The sequence below is a fragment of the Eschrichtius robustus genome, chromosome 1 (genome assembly GCF_028021215.1).
Source record: "Eschrichtius robustus isolate mEscRob2 chromosome 1, mEscRob2.pri, whole genome shotgun sequence".
Taxonomy (NCBI): Eukaryota; Metazoa; Chordata; class Mammalia; order Artiodactyla; family Eschrichtiidae; genus Eschrichtius; species Eschrichtius robustus.
The window spans coordinates 89822388-89843730 of NC_090824.1; the positions used below are offsets into that span (position 1 = coordinate 89822388).

General features: G+C 38.6%; 3 protein-coding genes across 7 annotated transcripts in view; 2 read left to right on the plus strand and 1 right to left on the minus strand.

Moving 5' to 3' along the window:
• SNAP23 (synaptosome associated protein 23) overlaps positions 1–3315 on the plus strand; it is a 36604-nt gene extending 33289 nt beyond the window's left edge. The window contains exon 8 of the mRNA XM_068550119.1: positions 195–3315. Within this exon, the coding sequence (XP_068406220.1) occupies positions 195–260 (66 nt within the window). The 3' untranslated portion in view covers positions 261–3315. The remainder of the gene's footprint in view (positions 1–194) is intronic.
• A 1388-nt stretch (positions 3316–4703) lies between these two features.
• Positions 4704–9851, minus strand: LRRC57 (leucine rich repeat containing 57). Of its 3 annotated transcripts, none has more exons than XM_068550091.1 (6): positions 9755–9851; positions 9416–9521; positions 9172–9310; positions 8245–8513; positions 5970–6155; positions 4704–5535 (listed from the first exon to the last, which is right to left on the minus strand). In XM_068550091.1, the coding sequence occupies exons 2-6, from the start codon at positions 9497–9499 to the stop codon at positions 5494–5496; spliced, it is 720 nt and encodes a 239-aa protein (XP_068406192.1). In that variant the 5' UTR covers positions 9500–9521; positions 9755–9851; the 3' UTR covers positions 4704–5493. The 3 variants fall into 3 exon arrangements, with proteins under 3 accessions (XP_068406192.1, XP_068406186.1, XP_068406180.1); XM_068550085.1 differs by having other exon boundaries at positions 9762–9846; XM_068550079.1 differs by having other exon boundaries at positions 9611–9790.
• Positions 9805–19930, plus strand: HAUS2 (HAUS augmin like complex subunit 2). Of its 3 annotated transcripts, none has more exons than XM_068550102.1 (6): positions 9805–10017; positions 13715–13807; positions 14161–14230; positions 15209–15341; positions 16988–17096; positions 17806–19929. In XM_068550102.1, the coding sequence occupies exons 1-6, from the start codon at positions 9925–9927 to the stop codon at positions 17968–17970; spliced, it is 663 nt and encodes a 220-aa protein (XP_068406203.1). In that variant the 5' UTR covers positions 9805–9924; the 3' UTR covers positions 17971–19929. The 3 variants fall into 3 exon arrangements, with proteins under 3 accessions (XP_068406203.1, XP_068406205.1, XP_068406211.1); XM_068550110.1 differs by lacking the exon at positions 9805–10017 and adding an exon at positions 10160–10255; XM_068550104.1 differs by lacking the exon at positions 13715–13807 and having other exon boundaries at positions 17806–19930.
• Positions 19931–21343: the final 1413 nt, after the last annotated feature.

Here is a 21343-nt window from a genome sequence, read left to right on the forward strand (position 1 = left end):
ATGTTTATACACCCAGGTTTTTCCAAATGAATTTGATATTCTGTCACTTCTTGCCCAAAATGAGTTTTGTAATGTGGCTTCGACTATTTCCTGAATTTTCTCAATGTGTCAGTTACTCTAAGTACATGAAATTTAACATTTATTAGAGCAGCTTACCTTGTGAAGTAATGCTGGTATATTTTTCTTTTTTCCAGGCTGACACCAACAAAGATCGTATTGACAATGCCAATGCCAGAGCAAAGAAACTCATTGACAGCTAAAGCTACTGCTGTACTTCTTTATCATTTATTCACTTCCCTAGCTCCTCCTTCAAAGTCATTACCTTTCCAGAGTTTGAAATTTTGGTTCCACACTCTTCTAATCGGGAGATGATGTGGAAGAAGATCTAGGAGTAACAGCCCCCCTATTCTTTTATTTTCTCTTTTTCCCTTGAGGGTAGACTGCTGCTTAGTTTCCCTTCTAGTATTTTCTTTCTCAGTCCATACTCTTAGGTTGGTTTTCATACATCATATATAGTGTTATTTTTCATTCTCTCCGTTTACTTAGCAAGTTTTTCTGCTTTCAAACTTTGGAAGCATTGCCAAAGACAGCCATGTAAAAGGCTGGGGGCAGTAGGGGCAGGCACAAGGAGGAGAGGCAAGAGATAAGAGGTTGTTACCTCAGTAAAACCTGCAGACCCTAAAGCCAAAAGTTGCATAACCACAGTGAAGATCTAGTTGGGTTTAATTTCTGTTTAAGTTGCAGTTTTTGCCAATTTAGGCCAATGCTTGGTTTTGGAGCCTGTATACACAATATTTTTGTTATACATCACAACTTTGCAACCTCTGCTTCAAAAAAGAATAGAATGAGTTTTCTTAAAGTGAGCTTAATTTCTGAACTCTTGGTGGTTCATCTATGTACATAGATTCTTTGATCCCATTTCATATTGCACCATATAGGAACACCTGGTATAAATGAATGGCTTTTTATTTTCTTATTATTAATAGTATCATGGTCCCATTACAGGCCTATTAACCTCATAAATTTGTCATTAGTCTTTGAAGAAAAAATATGTAAATATGTATATATAATATGAGAATTTCTCTCTACAGCAGGGCTTAAAATTTTTTGGAAAAGTTTGACAAAGTATATCACGTGAATTCAGATTTACCTCAATGCCAAGAATTATGTTTAGATAGGAAAAAAGAAACTTGTTTTGATCTCAGGTAGAAAATAGATTGCTCTGAGTTTTATGTAGCTTTAAACTTTTTTAAAAACTAGAATTTATTCTGTTTAAAAATGATTTAGAAAATTATGTCTTTGGTTTACTTATTGATGATTGCACTATGATTCTCTTAGCTTTTTGTATTCAACTTACAGAATCACATTTGCTTAGATCCTGAACAGTGTTATAAGAATCTGATTGGTATTTGTCACCTTTATTTAAAAACTAGCTTCTGCACACTTCAAAGCTATTAATGTCGATTGGTTTGACCAATAACCACTGTTTGATCCTTACAATTAAATTTTGTAACTAACTAGTGGAACTGTTTTTTCAAATAAGTGATGTGCTTCTGTGAGTACTTTTTGGGGGGTGGAAAGCAATAATTTTGTCAGCTCTTATTTGACAAACTGAATCGAGCAAAGATGCATAAATCAAAAGGCACTCCGACAAAGAGCTGACTTTATTAGCACCTTTCCCATTTTTATTGGAAATATAGGACTTTTCCCCGCTATGATTTGTCATGAGGTTCATTTTAATCATTACTAGTCTTTTATTCATTTGAGGTTAAATACACTAGCGACTGAAAGTGTTTATGAGTGAAAACTGCAACCCACTTACTGGAGGAGATAGAGTTAACATGGGAACTTTCAAAGGCTGAAAAGGAAAATATTTATAGTGAGATTTAATTAGGCCCTCAGTAATAGAAATGCCACACGCCAAAAAGGAGTAGTTTGGCAGGTGGTAGTAAATGTGTAAAATAAGAAGGTATAAAACACTGGGGGCTGTTCTATACTTAAATGTCCTTCCTAAAAGCGTTAAAAAAAATTTTTTTTTACACTATTATGGCTAAAGGAAATAGTTCTGAAGATACCAGTATGCTGTTCCAACAGTATAATTGGTTAGAAGTGTGAGCTAAGGCACACAGTGTGTCCAGTGTGTCTGGATTTACACTCTAGCTCTGCCACTTGCTGGCTGAATGACTATAAAACCATTTCTGTGCCCCAGTTTCCTTGTGCGTAAAGTGGGATTAATGATTCCTACCTCATAGAGTTGCTGCGAAGACTTAATGTGGTAATGCATGTAAAGCACGTAGAGCAGTGCCCAACAAATGTAAGAGCTTATTAAACGATAGCTGCTATTCTCTCTAGAGTGGAGCTCTTTTTGGGTCAAGGATCTCTTCGTGAATTTGATGAAAGACAACACAGCCTATCTCTCCAGAGAAATAGACACACAAACACACACACGTGAATCACGCATAAATGGGTCTTGAAAGCCCATCCATGGATCCCAGGTTACATACTTTTTCAAAGCTTCTGCTACTGAGAAAAGAGGAATGAGGACCTAGAACTTAGGCTCATGATACACTAGAAATAGAAGCTGTTGACTTAAAAGTCTTCTCCTGTGACACTGTCTGGAAACTTGTTTCTGTTACTTTTGAAAGGTAGTAACTGAGGTGGTTAGCACAAGCTCTGGAGTCTGACCATCTGTGTTCAAGTTTTGGTTCAATCATTTACTAGTTTTGTGACCTTGAGCATAAAACTGACCTATAATTAAGGAGTTAAACAGTATCCTCCACTGAACTTAATTTTTTTTTAACAATAAGCTCCCTCTTCAGGTTTCTGGTCTTATAATGACAGTGATCTTTATCCCCTATAGTTGTCCCTGTTTTTTTCTTCTTTCACAGTTTTAATTCACCCTTTGTTTACCACATTTCAACTCTAGATCTTTTCATGTCATGTATGGATTAGGAATCTCCCCTTAACTTAAACTTCTACTTCCCAGACATCCTATACTCAATTGCTCTTAGAATTAGTTTCTTTAAATGCTATTCTTTAGGTTACTCTCTTACTAAAATCCTAAGTTATCCCAGTTACATTCCTAAGCATATTTATAGTTCTCAGATTGATATTCAGGTTCCTTATTCTCTACTCATTTGTTTTTCATCCTAATGTAGTGTTTGCTCCAAGCCTTCCATTTCTGTACAACTTGCTAAATTCTATTTTAATGTTTTACAGGTGAAATAAATAGCACCATTTATTGAGTGCTTACTCTGTCATAGGCACTATTCTAAATGCTTTTCTGTATCTTTTCACCAAATCCTCATAACATACATGAGAGGCAGGAGGTGTTCCCCATATTATGGATGAGAGTAGGTTGCTCAGATAAAGCTAGTAAATGATGGACTTTGGATTCAAACCAGGATCTTTCTGACTCCAAGGCCTATGTTCTTACTCAGTGTACTACACTGACTTCTAACCAAGCTCTAAAAGAAGGTAGGTGATTTACAGCTGGTGGCCACTAGAATCTCAGTCTCCAGACCTCAAGTCAACCTACTTTATTAGCTCATATTTAAGTCTAAATACTTGTGTACTATATCTTTGGGCATATTACTTTACTTAATCCCTGCCCTCAAGTAGCTCAGTCTAGCAAGAGGCAGATGAATATAGAATGTGAGAAATGCTGCCGTAACAGATGGAGCAGTTAATTTGGCTTAGACGTCTCAGGAAGGGGCTTAGACATAGAAAAGGAGCATGTTGGTAAGAGGGCATTCCTGACTGAGCAAACAATTTTGTAAAGACAGTTAAAGGAGAGAGACATTGCACTGTGGGTTTAAGGGGCAGAATAACCTGCTAAGACTGGGCAAGTGAATGAGAGTGAAGAGAGGGTATCTGGAAATAAGGCTGGGTCCAAGTTGTGAAAGTTAGCCATCATAAGGGGATTCTCATAAGGGTAGGGATTTTTAAAACTCCCATTAATAATTAAATGTCTTGGGACATTTAAGTTATTTAATTTATAAATTCTGATTTATTAGATAAGTACTGATAAAATAGAGAAATGTTCAGTAGATCAATAAGATTAAGCATTAAAGTTTATAAAAAACAAAACTCAATTGGTAATGTAAACTGGCACCCCCATCCCTCCCCAGTTGAGAAACAGAGAATAACATAGGAAAAAGAGAACCCCTAGACCAGATTTAAGGTCAGAGAGACTTTCCTCATATAAACACTAGGCTCTTGTGATCTCTTGACTTAATGGTTAAACTAGGTTTGTAAAATGAGAACTAACAATACATGGTAAATAACAGCCCCTTGGCTAAGACAAAACATCAGAAAACGCAGAGTTGTAGCTTTCTAAATGTTCATGCCAGTAACAGTCTGAAATAATCTACTTTTATAGCTTCAGTTTGTCTTAATAAGCATGGTTTCCAGTACCACAAAAATGTTTATCAGTGACATGAAGGCATTTCAGTACTCTTGCAACCTGAACAAGAACATAAAACATTTCTTCCTTATCAGTTTACTTTCAAACAAAAGGCCATTTACAGGTTAAAGTTCCCCTGTCTTACTTTAAAGGATTAACCTTTCTTCCAGCCATAGTCATTAAATCTTTATTTAGTATAATCTCTCATTCAGAGAATAAATTTGATAAACATAAGTTGTTGTAAAATACCCTAACAAACAGTAGTTTTTTGATAGGTAATTTGATTATTAGAGTTGTAAATACAAAAAGATGACCAGAAATAAGAGACTGTTTCTAACAAAGCTTCAGGAAAATCTTGATTATTAAAACCCTTGTATCTTACAAGTTTTGCATACAGTTTTAGCTCTTCAGAGCCCTCTATCAATAAGGCACCTGCAATAGTAAAAAAAAAATTGCTACTGCAGCCTTGGGAACACCTCTCAGTGTTGTGTTGTTGCTTCTCTCACAAAGTACACTTTTAATCAAGAGTCATACCTTTATGTACATCCTGAATTCCAAGTATAAACATTGCAATTGAACTAATGGACTGGAGTAAAATCATAAATCCTTAGATTAACCATAGCAGCCTCTCATGAGGCTCTCATGAATTATTTGAATTTCATAAAAAATATGAAGTGTTAACACAGGGTGGAATGGCAACTGATTTTCTGAAAGCTCGCACATTGAGACACATGAAATTTCAAGCTGTTGTGTGGAGCTATTCTGGTACCAGGCAGCATCCCCTCACTGTATACATAGCAACTAGCTACTGGGTTTCTCAAAGCCAAACAAATGATGGTTTTGAAGATCAACATTGTCCTTTGCCCTATCCATGACTCAAAATGGAGGACTCTTCCTGTGTTTGATTCCCTTTAGCTTATTTGAGATGAGCCCTGGAAAGGAAAAAGATCACTGAGTGAAATATAACCTCCTGGAATATCACCTCCTCACTGCAGATATCCTTGACAACAACAGGAGCCTTTCATTCAGCCGGATTGCAACAGGTTCCAAGTCAGTGTCCTGTACGGTTCGCATGCTCCTGGAGAACATCATGCAAACTTCTTCTTGGTGGCTGTGAACCTCTCCATGTACTGAAAATCATGAAAGAATACATGTGTTATTTTGCCCTGAGCAAATAACTAACTTATTGGTTATTTAGGATTTTATGATTTTTTTTTTCCTTTAGGTTTTTATGGCCCTTCATTTCCTACAAAATCTACCTATTCTAGATGCAAATTTAAAGCACATGGTTTTGTGGGGTGTTTTTTTTTTTTTCTTTATATCTTAATAGGACACCTATCAAAAGAAAAAGATGCTTTACAACAAGCTGTCTAGAGAAAAATATCATCTTGGCACAAAACCATTTGGCTGATTCTCAGAACCCACCTCCAAAATGGAGAACAAATCCTTATTGACATAAACGGATTATACATACGTCCTGTACCTAGAAACGCTCGTGTGAGCTACTTCACCTTTCTCTTCTCTGGAGCAGTGACTAGAAATTCAGAAGTACACTAATACATACCTTATCGTAGCCTTCCAGTTCTCGAAGTTTCTTTATTTCAAAAAGGTTGCCTTCTACAGCAAGCAGACAGATCTGGGAATCACTGAGGATGCTCTGTGGAAGCATACCGAGCTCAAGACAATTCTCCTCCAAACGAAGAACTTTAAGGCGAGGACAGCAAGATATCTTCACTGAGATCTGAGCTATCTATTGAACAAGTTAAAAAAGGGATAATGGGAAAAAGTATAAGCACTGTAATGATTATTTTTTACTAAATTAAAAATCTTTACTTGACAATTTGTCCTAGTTCTTTCTTCTACCACCTCCATTTTCTCACTACCCACTCATTCCAGAAGCCTCTTGTGTTATCCAGCTTCTGTTACTACTCCACTTTTGTGGGGGGAAAAAAACAAATCTTTTTTGAAGGTCACCAGTGGCTTTTTGGAAACATTTTTCTGATAATGAAAGCACTGTTCATTATAGAAAATTTGAGAATCATACGAGTTTAGAGAAAAAAGTTACCTGTAATCCATCACTGTAAACATTTTGGTACATTTACTGCCAATCTTTTATGTGTACATAGATGCCAACCACTTTACTGCCAAAGTTAAGGATTCGTTGCCCTCATTGCCTGTTGCATTTGACTGTGCTATCTATCCCTTCCTTGAAACTCCCACTTCTTGTACCTAAGTGCTGTGTTTTTCTTCCTATCTTTTGAATTATTCCTGATTTTTGGCTTCCCTTCTTGTTCGTATGGACATTTTTCAAGCAGCAGTCCCTAATACTTAATATTCAATCTTTCTAAACTTTCTCCTAGAAAGCTCATTCATTCTTAAAGCTATCACTTCTGTTAAGCTATCTACCTACATTCATTTCTGCTCACCTCTATTCCACTCCTATGCCTCTGATTTTTAGTAAAACACATCGGATGTTTCACCATCATAACCCACTCAGCATGCCCATTCCCAATAGCACCACTCTTCTTTTAGGCTCTTGAGCTCAATACCAAGCAGTTATCTTTGATTCATTCAGCTCTTCTGCCCTTTAAATGCTCCAAGCCACCTAGTTATATTTACTATGCCTGGTATCATCTCAGACCATCACCTGGGACCTTGTTAAAACTGCAAATTCTCAGACCCTACCCCAGACCTACAAAATCAGAAACAATGAGTGTGGAGCCCAGTGATCTCTTACCCAGCTCTCCGGGTTATTCTGATGCACACTAAAACCTGAGAACCATTGATTTAAGGCAGCATAGATGAATGTGGAGCAAGTGCTCAATTTGCTTAACAAGTTTTTTCCAATATTTTTCCCCAAATATTCAGAATTTTTTTCCAAAAAGCTCAAGTACGTACAAGAATATCCACTTTAAGGAAAAGATAAAGCCAATCTCGTCCAAGACTGACTGAATTTCATCATAACGTAAGGTCAGGACAATCTAGAACAGTTTTGTCCAATAAAACTTATTGCAACTAGTGGAATGTTCTATATCTGTGCTGTCCGATATGGTAGCCACTAGCCACATATGGCTGTATTGAGCCATACTTGAAATATGGCTAGTGCAACCGAGGAACTGAATTTTTAAGTCTAATTTAAATGAATTTTAGTGGCCATGTGGCTAGTGGCTACTGTAATGGACTCTGCAGATCTAGAAGCATAGGCACTAGAAAAACTAAAGACTACCCAGTCTCACTACGATCAGTGTTTCATCATTTGTGCCTTATGTCTAGACCAAAGATTGTTTCTCCAGTCAGATACATGTTAACCAAAGAGTTTCTGAAGTTATGGAAATAAATTTCAAACACTGCAATTAAAGCTGTCCAACAAACTCCAAAAATCCTATCACTGATGGTTTTTCCACAAAAGCAGGACACACACTTGACAAAGATGTCAGCAAAAGGACAACTGAATGAACTCTGATGTCCAACTCTGAGAACATGAGTTTAAGCCTCTTTTCCACTCTATCTTCTTGACATAGCTCCTTGCTAGATGATTAGAGGTATATTTGAGGATGATCTGAAGAACTCAAGGTTTGTGAGACAGAGGTTTAACTTTTGAAATTACCTCACCCTGTTACCCATACTACCCTCCAAAAAACACCTACACAACAAACACACCCAGTGTCAAAACTAACTTCATGGCACTTTGGGCTTTGAAATTAGTCCAGCCCATAGAATATACCTTTCTTCTAGCCTCTGATACCCCTCTCCATGATTACAGTTTAGAGAACAATTGTTTACTCAGGAGACCGTAAACCCACATACATGCTGTAGAAATAAACGCTTAAGCTCTAGACCTGGTTCTGGTTGAGGTTGAGTTCGATGACCTGCAGCTCCCGCACTGTGTCAGGTATGCTCCGAATTTGGTTCTTGGAGAGATCCACTACATCCAGGTGCCGTAGGTTACAAAGTTGGGGTGGTAGTGCTCTCAGCTGGTTCCCAGAGAGGCTCAGGGTCTTAAGGGCAGATAGTTGCCCAAAAGTAGATGGCAGCTCTCTCAACTGATTGTTGTTTAGGCTTAGTGTCTCTAGTTTCTTCAGATTGCATAACTCATCAGGAAGGACAGCTGGCAAAGAAAAATTTAAAAACCTGAATCCAATACAGCTGAAAAACACCTTTGATGGAGTTTATTAAAACTATATGGCAGTCTGTTATGCCTCTTGTTAATATACATAGGCATTTCACAGGTTGTGCCATTTTTAAATATTGCATTTTTACCAACATAGTCTTCAGAAGGTGAGGGTGCCATCAAAATTCAGGAAAGCATTATGTGTATAATAGGCTCCTTTTGTGAAGGGGCCACTGCACAATCCCACAGCAATTTTGTGGGATTTGGAAGGCCCTCTCCTTCCCATCCCATCCGCCCTTCCAAATTAGCAGCAAAGTTAGCTCTGTTTACATTACACCCCAAAGATGGTCCCTTTGAAGTCCAAATTAACCTCCTACCAATCATTACACCAGGAGAGGAGGCTTATAGATGTAATTACAAGAGATAGAAAGCTTCAAGGACTCTGACATTCTTCTGCATCTTGAGCTCCTGAACAGTTTCATAACAACAAAAATCAGCTTGTAAGAAAAAAACCTTTTTTTTTTAAGATTCTGATACATTTATTTGAAAACCAGTTTAATAACATTATAATCATACTCCACACTCTATTCCAAGAGAAAAACCACCCTTCTTAACAGCTGATAACTAGCAAAATTCCCAGGCGCAAAAGCCATACTCAGTTTGTTGTTGTTCAAGGACAGGCTCTTCAGCAGAGTGAACTTCCCTATAATCATAGGCGGTAGACTCTCGATCTTGTTGTTGGACAAGTCGATGGTCCTGAGATTGCTTGTCAGCTTCTGCAACTCTGAGGGGAACTGAAGAAAGGGGCTCTCAGCGCGGAGAATCCCTTACCTATTAACTTCACCGCCCGCCGTCCCTCTCCCTTTCAATTCCCTTGGTCGGATCCCTCCCAGTCTCACCTCGGTCAGCCCACGGTCCTTAAGCTGAAAGACACCAGTTTTCTGCGCGGTTTCCACATGAGCGCGGAGGGCGCTGTTTCCCATCCTAGCGCCAAGGCTCAGGTCTCTGCGGGAAGGAGGAGAGCTGTCACCACTCGGTCCGGCACCCAGCCACCCCGTCGGCCTCCCGGCTAAGTCTCAAGCTCCAGCTGTCACCTCCTGCCGATCCCTGGATCTTGGGGGCCAGCTCAAGAGTGGCAAGGAAGAAAGGGAAGAACACCAGGCCCCGCCGCTTTTGCAGCTGTTCCAAGGCTAGACGCCGCTAGGCGCCTACAGAGGATCAGGGATCCCCGAACTCGCCTCCTACCCCTCAGCTCACAGCCGGCTCCGCAGGGGAAGACCCGGGACCCGCGCTCGCCTGGGATGCGCTCCCCAAACTTCCGCCGGGGCGGAAACGGCCTGTGACGTCATCGAGCCGCGCGGTGCGTTCGGCTCACTCTCCGCGCCACCCGGAAAGGTGACTCCCAGCCATGGCTGCGGCGAACCCCTGGGACCCGGCATCCGAGCCAAACGCTGCGGGGCTACTGCTGGACCATTTCGTAGCTTCGGGGTTGGTTACTCAGGTGCGTGGGGGGCGATGGCGTCATTAACGGGGTGCCCACGGTGGCGACAGAAGATGGCCGTGAGATGGTGGTGCTGGCTGCGGGAGTGGGTGGGAGGGTGCTGGCTGGGGGCTGTTCTAGAGTCGGGGCCGATGGAGCTCTTTGTAGGCAGCAGAAGTGACTGGTCCGCGGTGGTTTCTGCAAAAGCGGGGCTCTAAGGAGATGGTGTTTCAAGTGTCTGGCAGGCGAGTTATCCCAGGTCAGTTCTTGGGCGGTAATAAAGACTAGTGTTACCCGCCTTTTTTCATCCAGTGATACCGCCTCTAGATTGTAATCGGTGGCGGGGTTGGGAAATAACGGGTAGGTAGTTAAAACATACGTTCCCAAAGAACGCTCGTTTGTGTGAAATATTGAAGCATTACGGGAGGCGCCGGGTACAGGAGAGCGCCAAGGGAAGCACGCGTCTTTAAAGGCCGGGGGGGAACAAAAAAGCATTGGTGAAGAAGACCCGAGAGACCTTGGAACATGTTTGGAGGAAGGGATTAATTTTGAGAAGGAGAGAAGAGGGAGATTAGCCCAAGGAGTGGTAGTTTTAGGTTCGGCGGGAAGAGCATGTTCATAGGCCAAAGGGAACAAGCCAACAGAGGGAGAAATTGAAGATGTGAGGGAATGATGGAATAGAAATGGCAGATGTGACAAGGGAATGGGAAAAGTGGGGTTGAGAGAAGGGAAAGAAATTTTGAGATAATGAGGAAGTTGAGGAATTTCACTAAAAAGGCAACTGAGAAAAATAGAAAAGGTAAAACCATCTACAGAGATTAGCACTATGCACGTGATGAAAGATTTATGAAAAATAGACAACTTTTTATACCTAGAAGAGTCATTAGAGAATTCTACTACCTACTTACAGTAATTTTAAGATGCAGAAACTAAGACCTGAGGAGACCAAGAAACGTGTCCAGGGCCACTCAACTAGTAGTGAAGTAGAGTTAGATCCCAGAGCTCTCCCTTTTCTGACACATTATATCATCTCTAAAATGAACTGTGATAGATGATAGATACTGTAACACTATCTTGAAAGAGTTTAAACGTCTGTTGAAGGACTTTTCTAGATTACTTGAAGACCTAGTAGCCAGACCTAATGGATTTTGGGGGAAACGAGGGGTAGGAATGAATGCGTTGGAAAATAGGCAAAACATAACCACAGCACTCCCCAGTTCTCACCTTCCTCACTTCTCTCCTGTGTTTTCTTGCTACCAGATTGCCTAGTGCTCTCACCTGTATTGTCCAGTTCTGTAACAAAGTAATTTGGTAAATTCATACTATAAGACATTTGGGACTGAGAATTGGGCTGGGGGTTGTCTTTGGGAGGATCTTCGTAGTGTCCTTCAAGTAACACTAATTAGACAGATACCTGTTTTGCCAATCCATAGCTCCTTAAGACCTTCTTATAGGGACTTCCCTGGTGGTGCAGTGATTAAGAATCCGCCTGCCAATGCAGGGGACACGGGTTCGATCCCTGGTCTGGGAAGATCCCACATGCCACGGAGCAACTAAGCCCATGCGCCACAACTACTGAGCCCAGGTGCCACAACTACTTGAAGCCCATGCGCCTAAAGCCCGTGCTCTGCAACAAGAGAAGCCAGAGCAATGAGAAGCCCGCACACCCCAACGAAGAGTAGCCCCTGCTCGCCACAACTAGAGAAAGCCCACGCACAGCAACAAAGACCCAACACAGCCATAAATAAATAAATAAATAAATAAATGTTTTTTAAAAAGACCTTCTTATAATCTTACTGCACAGCTAGGCCCAGTGAGGAAACTTTGAAGATTTGTAGCATAATTTTATATAAAAAACCTATTTTTTTTATTATTTTTTATTTTATTTATTTATTTATGGCTGTGTTGGGTCTTTGTTTCTGTACGAGGGCTTTCTCTAGTTGCGGCGAGCGGGGGCCACTCTTCATCGCGGTGCGCGGGCCTCTCACTATCATGGCCTCTCCCGTTGCGGAGCACAGGCTCCAGACGCGCAGGCTCAGTAGTTGTGGCTCACGGAACTAGTTGCTCCGCGGCATGTGGGATCTTCCCAGACCAGGGCTCGAACCCGTGTCCCCTGCATTGGCAGGCAGATTCTCAACCACTGCGCCACCAGGGAAGCCCAAAAAACCTATTTTTATTACAAGGATTTATCATTGATTCTTTCAAAATGATGTATTATATGATCCCTTTAAACAGTCCATCCCTTTAGTGCACATCCTCCCATGTGAATTAAAAATTGAGTGATGCTTAAAATTGTGATGTGATATGATACAACTCTTATAGAAAATATAGTTTGTTTCAGCTTTGTTCTTTTTTTTTTTTTACTATTTATTTATTTAGGCTCCCCTGGGTCTTAGTTGCAGCGCACGGGATCTTTAGTTGAGGCATGCAAACTCTTAGTTGTGGCATGCATGCGGGATCTAGTTCCCTGACCAGGGATCAAACTCAGGCCCCCTGCATTGGGAGCACGAAGTCTTACCCACTGGACCACCAGGGAAGTCCCAGTTACTGAGCATTTATAATGTTTAGTTCTTTCTGTCTGGAATACCTTTTCCTTCCCATCCATCATGAGCTTGTTAAGGGCAGAGAGCTTGTTTCATTCATCCTTGAATCTTCTGTTGCCTAACTCAATAAATGTTATAAAATTGATTATCATCAGTCAGCAAACGTTTGCTATGAAGGGCCAGAGAATAAGTATTTGAGGCTTTTAGGTCCATAGGGTTGCAACTAGGCTGTTGTAGTATGAAAACAACATGAGATAATAAGTAAATGAATGAGCAAAGTTGAATTTCAATAAAACTTTATTTCTGGACCCTGAAATTTGAATTTCATATAATTTTCATGTGTCACAGAATGTTTTTCTTTTGATTTTTTTTCTCCAACAATTAAGAAATATAAAAACCATTCTTAGCCCTTAAGCTATACAAAAACAGGCAATGGGTGCATTTAGTTCATAGGCTGTAGCTTCCCAATCCCTGGCCTATATGATATCTGAAGTTCTTTCCTGTGCTAACATTCTAGAAAAGAAAAAGAGGATAGAAAAAATTATGGATGAAGCCAAGGGATGAACAAGATAATATTCTTATTCTGAGATAACCTGCAGTTTAAGAAAGCAGTATAATATAGAATGAAAGGATAAAAAGGAGGTGGGGGGTAGGCTTTTTCAAGGAATAATTATGCCTGGACAAAACATTCCTTTATCTAAGAGAGGGAGAATGCGGAAAGAGACAGTATGAATGACTTGTAACCAATAGAGGTCATTTAATGAATCAGGTGAATGATTCCATAGCCCAGGAAGTGTTTAATTTTAGCCCCAGGAAGGTCTGAGAGACTAGGTCATTTGTGTAGAAGTGATTCTCCAACAATTTCAACTTTAGAATTCTTTGGTAAGCTATCAGCAATGCCAGTCTATTGTGCATGATGCCTTAAGAAATAGTACAAAGTGATTTTCTTCTTTGTTTTTCTTATTTTTAAAATATTAATATTTGGGCAAAAGATTTGTGATGGTTGAGGTTTTAAAAAACAGGAAATATACATTGCACTGTCCTACTCTGTATTTCATTTTTCAGGGGCAGCGTTGGACATGGTATATCCTCATATTTTAGACACATGGGCATGCTATTCCAACACACACAAAAACTCTGACATATTGCTGCTTTCTCTGTTCACTTACCAATAGGAGATGTTAAATATATCTAAGAAATCAACTTCTTGCTTTGTGAACTTCTCCAGACTACAGCAGATCACAGATATTCAAGCTGAAATCTACCAGGTAAATTATGTTGGAGTTTTTACTTTCTACCTCTAGTATGGAAAAAAATCTTAAGTGGCTCCAACAGTAATCCTCTTGCACGCAGAACAGTGTCTAGCACATAGTCGTATAGGCTTTTCTTTGCAGTAGTTAGTAGTAGTAATGGTCATAGTAGTAGTTAGGAGTAGTAACAGTAGCAGCAACAGGGCTTGAACACCAAAATGAAAAGATTCAGTAAATCCCTGGGCTCTCATAACAAATCATCCTCTTGGTCCCCTTAAATATTCCTAACTTAAAGACTGTCCATTTTTATCAAAGCCTTTACTTCAGGCTACTTTCTGCATGAGCTAAGTGTTTTTTTGTTTCTAATGTAGAAAAACCTGGAAATTGAACTCCTAAGACTAGAAAAAGATGCAGCAGATGTTGTCCATCCTTCCTTTTTGGGTAAGTGGTTTAGTTAAATGAGTAATCATTGGAATTTCAACTTTTTCTTGGATTACTTTAAATAAGCACTAGGCTATAAAATTATGATAATTTTTCCAGGTATTGCCCCAAAGCTAACAAAGTCAGTAGAGCTTAAAAGACAAAAGCTGAAGAACTTTCCAGATGAAAGGATCCTAAAGGGACATGACAGCTAAAACACAGTATAGTCATGGATTGAATATTTGATTAGAAAAAATTTTTTTTGATATAAATGACATTATTGAAATATTTGGTGATGTTTAAATATAGGCTGTATTAAATATTGGTAGTATTGTACTAATGTTAAATTATCTGAATTTGATACTTGTAGTATAGTTATATAAGAGAATGTTCCTATTTTGGGAAATACATGCTGAAGTTTTAGGAGTAAAAGGTCATGACATCTGCAACTTACTCTCAAATTGGTTAGCAAAAATATACGTATGGGCGTGTAGAGAAGAAGGGGAAAAAAAGAAAACGTAGCCAAATGTTAGTTGGTGAGTCTAGGTGAAATGTATATGGGAGTTCAATCAATGAGCTATTCTTGAAACTTTCAAGTCTGAAATTTTTTCTAAATCAAAATTTAAAAGAGGCAATTGACAGCCATTAACTGAATTCTGGGGAAAATATTGAAATAAAAGTAGCTTATAAGACAAATGTTTGTTTTTTAATGCTCATATAGAATATTAGAGACAGACACTTTATGTGAAGAATATGGCTCTGGCTATAAAAACTGAACTAGGAGAATTGGGAAACACAAAGAATTTAGCACTAGATTGGGTTGTCAGTAGGAAAAGTAAGAGAAAATAGTTGAAAATGAAACTGGTATTGGTATTAAAGACAGCAAAGGGGAGATATTTAGGAGAGAAATGGTGGGATTACTTTTTGACCATTGATAGTATTAGTGACTTCAAAACTTGTCCTGTTGCTAACTATAATTACTGTTTCTGGTTTGTGTAGCTCAGAAGTGTCATACTCTTCAAAGCATGAATAATCATTTGGAAGCAGTGCTAAAAGAAAAGCGGTCCCTCAGGCAAAGACTGTTGAAACCCATGTGCCAAGAAAACTTGCCTATTGAAGCTGTTTATCACAGGTTAGACTAAAAAGTAGACGTTAACAGTCACACATGTTCCCTGAGGGTAGTTTTTGTTTAGACTAGTAGTTATTTCATAGCATAATTCATTAAACAGTATATGAGTGATCGTATCTATTAACGTTATTATTAATGCTGATACATTAAACCAGAAACCTTTACTTTTAAAGAATTATAGCAATGGTGAAGAGAAAGACATTCCTTTTGCCCGTTGTGTCTTAGGAATTATAAATAATGACTTTAATGAAAGAAATTAGATCCATAACATATAGTAAGGTGGATAAAAATCATTTTTATTATGTATAGACAGCTTTCTGTGATGTAAATTTATTGTTGCATTGATGTTGCCTCTATATAAAAATTCTGTTGGGGGAGTTTAAGCAGGGACAGATGAAAACAATGTCAACTAAAAGGAGAAAAATAACAGTTCTGATCTCACCTCTTCTGTTTATATGCCTCAAAGCCTTGGGCAAATGATTTAAGTTTTTGCCTTAGTTTCCCAATCCGTAGAATGGGGATGCTTTCTATTGCTCTCTTTCTCATAGGAGTATGGCAAGTATCAAATTGAAGGTGTAGGTTATTATTAATAATAAATAACAATAACATTAAAAAGCAGTCATCTGGGGATCTGATTGCTAACTTTCTCCACCAGTGCCTCACTAACTGACCCTGAGCAAATCAATATTTCCTCTAAGTGTCAGATCTTTTATCTTGCAGTAAAATAATAAATATACAAATCCCATTCTTGTGGACATACTCAGTATCTATTCAGTGTAGTTAAATATCATTAATGTGTATATTATACATTATATATATCAGAAGAACTGAGTAATAATTTTAAGGCATTTTGCAAATACAAAGATTCAAAGTAGTTTCATGTGTAGGCTGTTTCAGTGAAGTACATTTATCCTTATTGTCTTCACCCTTCACCAAGAATGAGTAGATTGAAATGCAATGAGGTTTTATCTAGAGAAATTTTTTTTTTTTTAAGTTCTTCACTCTTTTTTTAAAATTTATTTATTTTTTTAAATTTTTTAAAATTTTATTTTTGGCTGCCTTGGGTCTTCGTTGCTGTGCACAGGCTTTCTCAAGTTGCAGTGAGCAGGGGCTAACTCTTCGTTGTGGTGCGTGGGCTTCTCATTGCGGTAGCTTCTCTTGTTGCAGAGCACGGGCTCTAGGCGCTCAGGCTTCAGTAGTTGTGCCACGCAGCCTCAGTAGTTTGTGGCCCACAGGCTTAGTTGCTCTGTGGCATGTGGGATCTTCCCGGACCAGGGATCGAACCCGTGTCCCCTGCACTGGCAGGCGGATTCTTAACCACTGCGCTGAAGTCCCAATTTTTTACTTATATGAGAAAATTATTAACATTGATGTTCGTCTAACATTAGATTGGGTTACAGATATGATTAGTGTTGTCTCTTTCTGTTTTTGTGTTTGGATGAAAAGTTAATTCCTGTTTAAAGTGAAAGAGAAGGACCTTTTTTGTCACTGATATTTCCATGAATGCAGAAAGGTTATTAACGGCTCATTGGGTGGATTGTAATTCTCTTAATTTCATATTAAAAGTCCTAATTAAAGGGAAAAAAGAGAACACAAAATACCTGAACTAAAAAAAAAAAAAGAGTTGACTTTTTTTCTCCCTCCTTCAGATACATGGTGCATTTGCTGGAGTTGGCGGTAACTTTCATTGAGCGATTAGAAGATCATCTTGAAATAATTAGAAATATCCCTCATTTAGATGAAAATCTAAAGAAAATGGTGAGTATTACCAATAACATTTAAGTACCTTAACTCCTTTCACATTGCTTTTAGCTATCTTTAGTTCTTTTATACTAGAATCTCAAATGTGTGATCTCCTTGTTTAACTTTTTTTGTTGGCTAATATTATGAGCAAATTACTTTTTTTTAATCAAGATGCCTTTTCTTTATTTAGAAGTCATTTTACATTGTTTTATTCCAATATTTAATAAATATGTGTTATCTTCATTGTACAAGGGACTATTCTATAGGTATCATGAGAGATAAACAGATATGACCAATCCCTGCCCTCAAATTCTCAAGGTTTGGTGAGAGAAAGTATAAGATACTCTCTACTTTATAGTATTGTATTTGCACAATGAGTGCAGCAGAGAATTATAAAGAAGCTGCTATCTTTTAAGCACAGAGAAGGGGGTGATTACTTTCACTTTAGGGAGATTCGGAAGAGGATAGGAAGTAAGAATACTTGAATAAAGTTTTAAATAGGAGTTAGTAGCAAGCTCCATCTTGAAGAATCAGTGAAAACTGGATGTGCATCAGAAAGAGTAGTTCAGCCAAAAGCAGCGATGTGAGGAAAGCCATGAAAATTAGAGAGCACAGGTAGTGCTCAGTTGTCAACTTTTGGTGTCATAATTATTTATGATATAGTAATGTTGTATTAATGACACATGATTTCTCTCCTGTTTTCCCCTTCTTTCAAATGTTATAGAGCACAGCTTTAGCAGAGATGGATATTTTGGTGGCTGAGACAGCAGAACTGGCAGAGAATATACTCAAGTGGCGAGAACAACAGAAGGAGATTTCCTCTTGTATCCCCAGAATATTAGCTGAAGAAAATTTTCTTCATAAATGTGATGTTACAGTGCCTCCTTAACCTTTTACTTCTAAAGTTAATGTTCAAACTATTAATGCAAAGTAATTATCAACTTTTTATTTTTGTTTAATTATATGTAGTCATGTGAAGTCCATTTCTAGTCAATTATAACATGGGTATTTATAGACTTTGCCACTAGCAATACTGAAAGAGCCCTCTTTATATTGAAATACCAAGATTCCAAGTTCATTAAGACAAAACTGAATTTTCCTTTGTTTTTCATGTATTTTCATTCCACTTTTCAATAAAACTCAAATATAACTATGATAATTAACGTGAGTACATTAACTATATCTTAGGCAGCAGAATTTATTATGTTGTTTTTTAAAAAATGCTGTTTCTGAGTTAGAAGAGTCTTGAATCTGAAAGTATGTTGCTTATTCCTGTGAGATTGTCACTAAGTATGCAAAAAAGAGCAAAATAGCAGACCTGACCGCTATCCTTTGAAAGGCTTGCTTGTAAGGTTGGTCCTTGGCTGGCATCTGGGAACTTAGATTTCTAGGGTTCCCTCCACTCTCACTGATAAGAGTTGCTCGCTGTGACTAAGGCGTTTGTAGAGTGTGGTTTGTGCTGAACACCAGCTTTCTTCCTGGGAGTCTAGAATTTTGGTATGTGCTAGGCAGAAGGTACCTATGTGACTAGCCCGCAATAATAACCCTGGCACTGCATCTTTAATGAGCTTTTGTGGTAGACAACATTTCACACATGTCACAACTCAGTTGCTGGGGGAATTAAGCACATCCTGTGGGACTCCACTGGCAGGGACTCTGGAAGATTGTGCCTGGTTTCCCCCGGACTTTGCCCCATACACCTTTCCCTTTGCTCTTTTGCTTTGTATGCTTTTGCTGTAGTAAATCATAGCCATGAGTACAGTCATATGCTGAGTCCTATGACTCCTCCAAGCATATCATCAAACCCAGGAGGTGGGGAGGGGGGTATTGGGGACCCGACACACTAAGCAATTCCAGAGGGTGTTCACTGGCAGCCTTAGAAATAGGCAAAGAAGAAAAGTAGAGCAAAGCAAAGAAAAAGGCACATTATTGTAAAACTTATAGAAGTTTTACCTTACAAATTGCTCAGATATTTTACCTGAGATTATTATGCATGTAAAAGCGAGTGGTATATTAACAGTAAGTCTCCGGATGCTTTCATTTATATCAGTAGTACAACTACCCTTGGCTTATTTTCAGACTTGGGGTTCTCTTTTGCTTTTTTTTTTTTAATTTTTTAAATGTTATTTTATTTATTTATTTTTTTTATTTTTGGCTGCGTCGAGTCTTAGTTGTGGCATGCGGGATCTTCGTTGCAGCGCCCAGGCTCTTTGTTGCGGCCCGCGGGCTTCTCTCTAGTTGTGGTGTGCGGGTTTTCTCTCTAGTTGTGGCACGCGGGCTCCAGAGCACATGGGCTCTGGAGTTTGCGGCACGCGGGCTCTCTAGTTGAGGCACGAGGGCTCAGTAGTTGTGGCGTGCAGGCTCAGTTGCCCTGCGCCATGTGGGATCCTAGTTCCCCAACCAGGGATCAAACCTGCGTCCCCTGCACTGGAAGGTGGATTCTTTACCACTGGACCACCAGGGAAGTCCCCTCTTCTGCTTTAAATGGATGCTTCAATATTTTTATACTGTCCTATTCTCTGTATCACTGGAGTTCACTCATCCTTGTATTCATCACACTCTTAAAGGCAAGAAGACCTCAACATAGTGGATGAGTTAAGTAGTTGTTCATAAGGAAACAGGATCATTACCCAAAACTACCCTGCTAAAAAAAACATGTCTTGAAGCCTATTTTGCTGACCTTTGCAAATGGGATATAGAAGAGTGGTCATAATTTCTTGAACATTGCCTAGACTCTTTAAGCAAAACTTTTAGTTGTATTTCATTAGAAATCTGTTCAAGCCCAGCCTTGGTTTCAAACATCTTACTAAGCTTCTTCATGTATTGTCATACATATATATATGAGTATATGTATGTATATATATACATATATATGTGTGTGTGTGTGTATATATATATATATATATTACATCACATATGTCACAATTATTGATATACCTGGTTGTTTTGGGTTTTATTTTTGCTTTTTTGACTTTTATGTCTTTTTCAAAATAAAAAAATAAACCTGTGATTTTTAACTAAAATTTTGTGGCTCTTGTCTGAATCCTATATGATTAAAAGGACAGATTCTTTATTTAACATACACAGTTAAAGTGTAAGCATACAGGTTATCTGATTCACAAAAGCTTGAGGTAAGTTGAGACTGAGGTCTACAAAGAGAAAAGCTAATTTAGTCTGTGCTAGAGTCAATAAGTGTGCATCAGGTTTTTTTTTCCTCAGCTTCTAGATATGTGGATAATAAAAACAAACAAAAATAACTGAATGTCTTTCTATTTAACACCAGAAGTTGTGTGAGATTTGTGAATTCACTTCCAACATAATAATGATGCCACTTTATGCAGACTATTCTGAAGGAATTGAGATGCTACCTGGTTTTTCCAGCATTTTTCTTATTTTACTCCTTGCTCTGATCTGTGACTCTGCCAGCCTGACCCCTGTTATCCTCTCAAACCTCCATAAAGTTAGGAAAATAGTCTGAGGAATAGGAAAACCCAAAGGGTTTCTTGACATGCAAAATATAGAGTTGATATATTAATAAAACTAATCAATGTATTGTGGAATTTCCTGAGATGTAAAATGAATTTATGTAAGAGATTTATTCTACAATTTGGGGAATCTACTCATGTAATTGAGTTTACTTTAAATTAGTATAGTTCAAGATAAGCAGATCACGTTCTAGAGTTCTTTTAATTTTGCCTTTTCTTTTTCCTTTTTCACCATTTCCAAGTTATATTTTCTCTTCTCCTTTTGGAAATACCTCATAAATGATTGTAGGAAAAATTTACATTAGGATGTGGTAGGAGCAGGAGTCCCATTAGCAGTTTATGAACTTTTCCTGGGAGACTATAGACCTCTGATGTTGCTCTACCAGAATTTAGGGTAAAAAAATAGGAGTCAAATATCTTACTTGAGACTTTGAATCACTTTATTTTCTTAATATGGAAGGCTAGTAAAAGTGAAAAGTCATTCATTTCCTGAAGGTTGTGGTGAGATGACATTTTCAAGGAGACCCTACACAAACTCTGAATATGCTTCCTTATCAAAAATCAATTTACCTCTAGAGGGCAACATATGCTTTTTTTTTTTTTTTGCCGTGTCAGGTCTTAGTTGTGGCACTTGGGATCTTTGCTGAGGCATACGGGATCTATCGTTGCGGCGCGCAGTCCTCTCTCTAGTTGTGGGATGCGGGTTTTTTTCTCTTCGCTAGTTGTGGCGCGTGGGCTCTGTAGTTTGCGGCACACGGGCTCTCTATTTGAGGCGTG

What these genes read in the sequence shown, in the direction of transcription:
- LRRC57 (XM_068550091.1), bottom strand. Translation starts at nt 9,499, where the DNA reads ATGGGAAACAGCGCCCTCCGCGCTCATGTGGAAACCGCGCAGAAAACT. An exon ending in TCAACCTCAACCAGAACCAG is followed by an intron (nt 6,156 to 8,244) that starts GTCTAGAGCTTA and finishes CTTGTTCAATAG; the next exon opens with ATAGCTCAGATCTCAGTGAA. An exon ending in AACTGGAAGGCTACGATAAG is followed by an intron (nt 5,536 to 5,969) that starts GTATGTATTAGT and finishes CATGATTTTCAG; the next exon opens with TACATGGAGAGGTTCACAGC.
- HAUS2 (XM_068550102.1), top strand. Translation starts at nt 9,925, where the DNA reads ATGGCTGCGGCGAACCCCTGGGACCCGGCATCCGAGCCAAACGCTGCG. An exon ending in TTCAAGCTGAAATCTACCAG is followed by an intron (nt 13,808 to 14,160) that starts GTAAATTATGTT and finishes TTTCTAATGTAG; the next exon opens with AAAAACCTGGAAATTGAACT. An exon ending in ATGAAAATCTAAAGAAAATG is followed by an intron (nt 17,097 to 17,805) that starts GTGAGTATTACC and finishes CAAATGTTATAG; the next exon opens with AGCACAGCTTTAGCAGAGAT.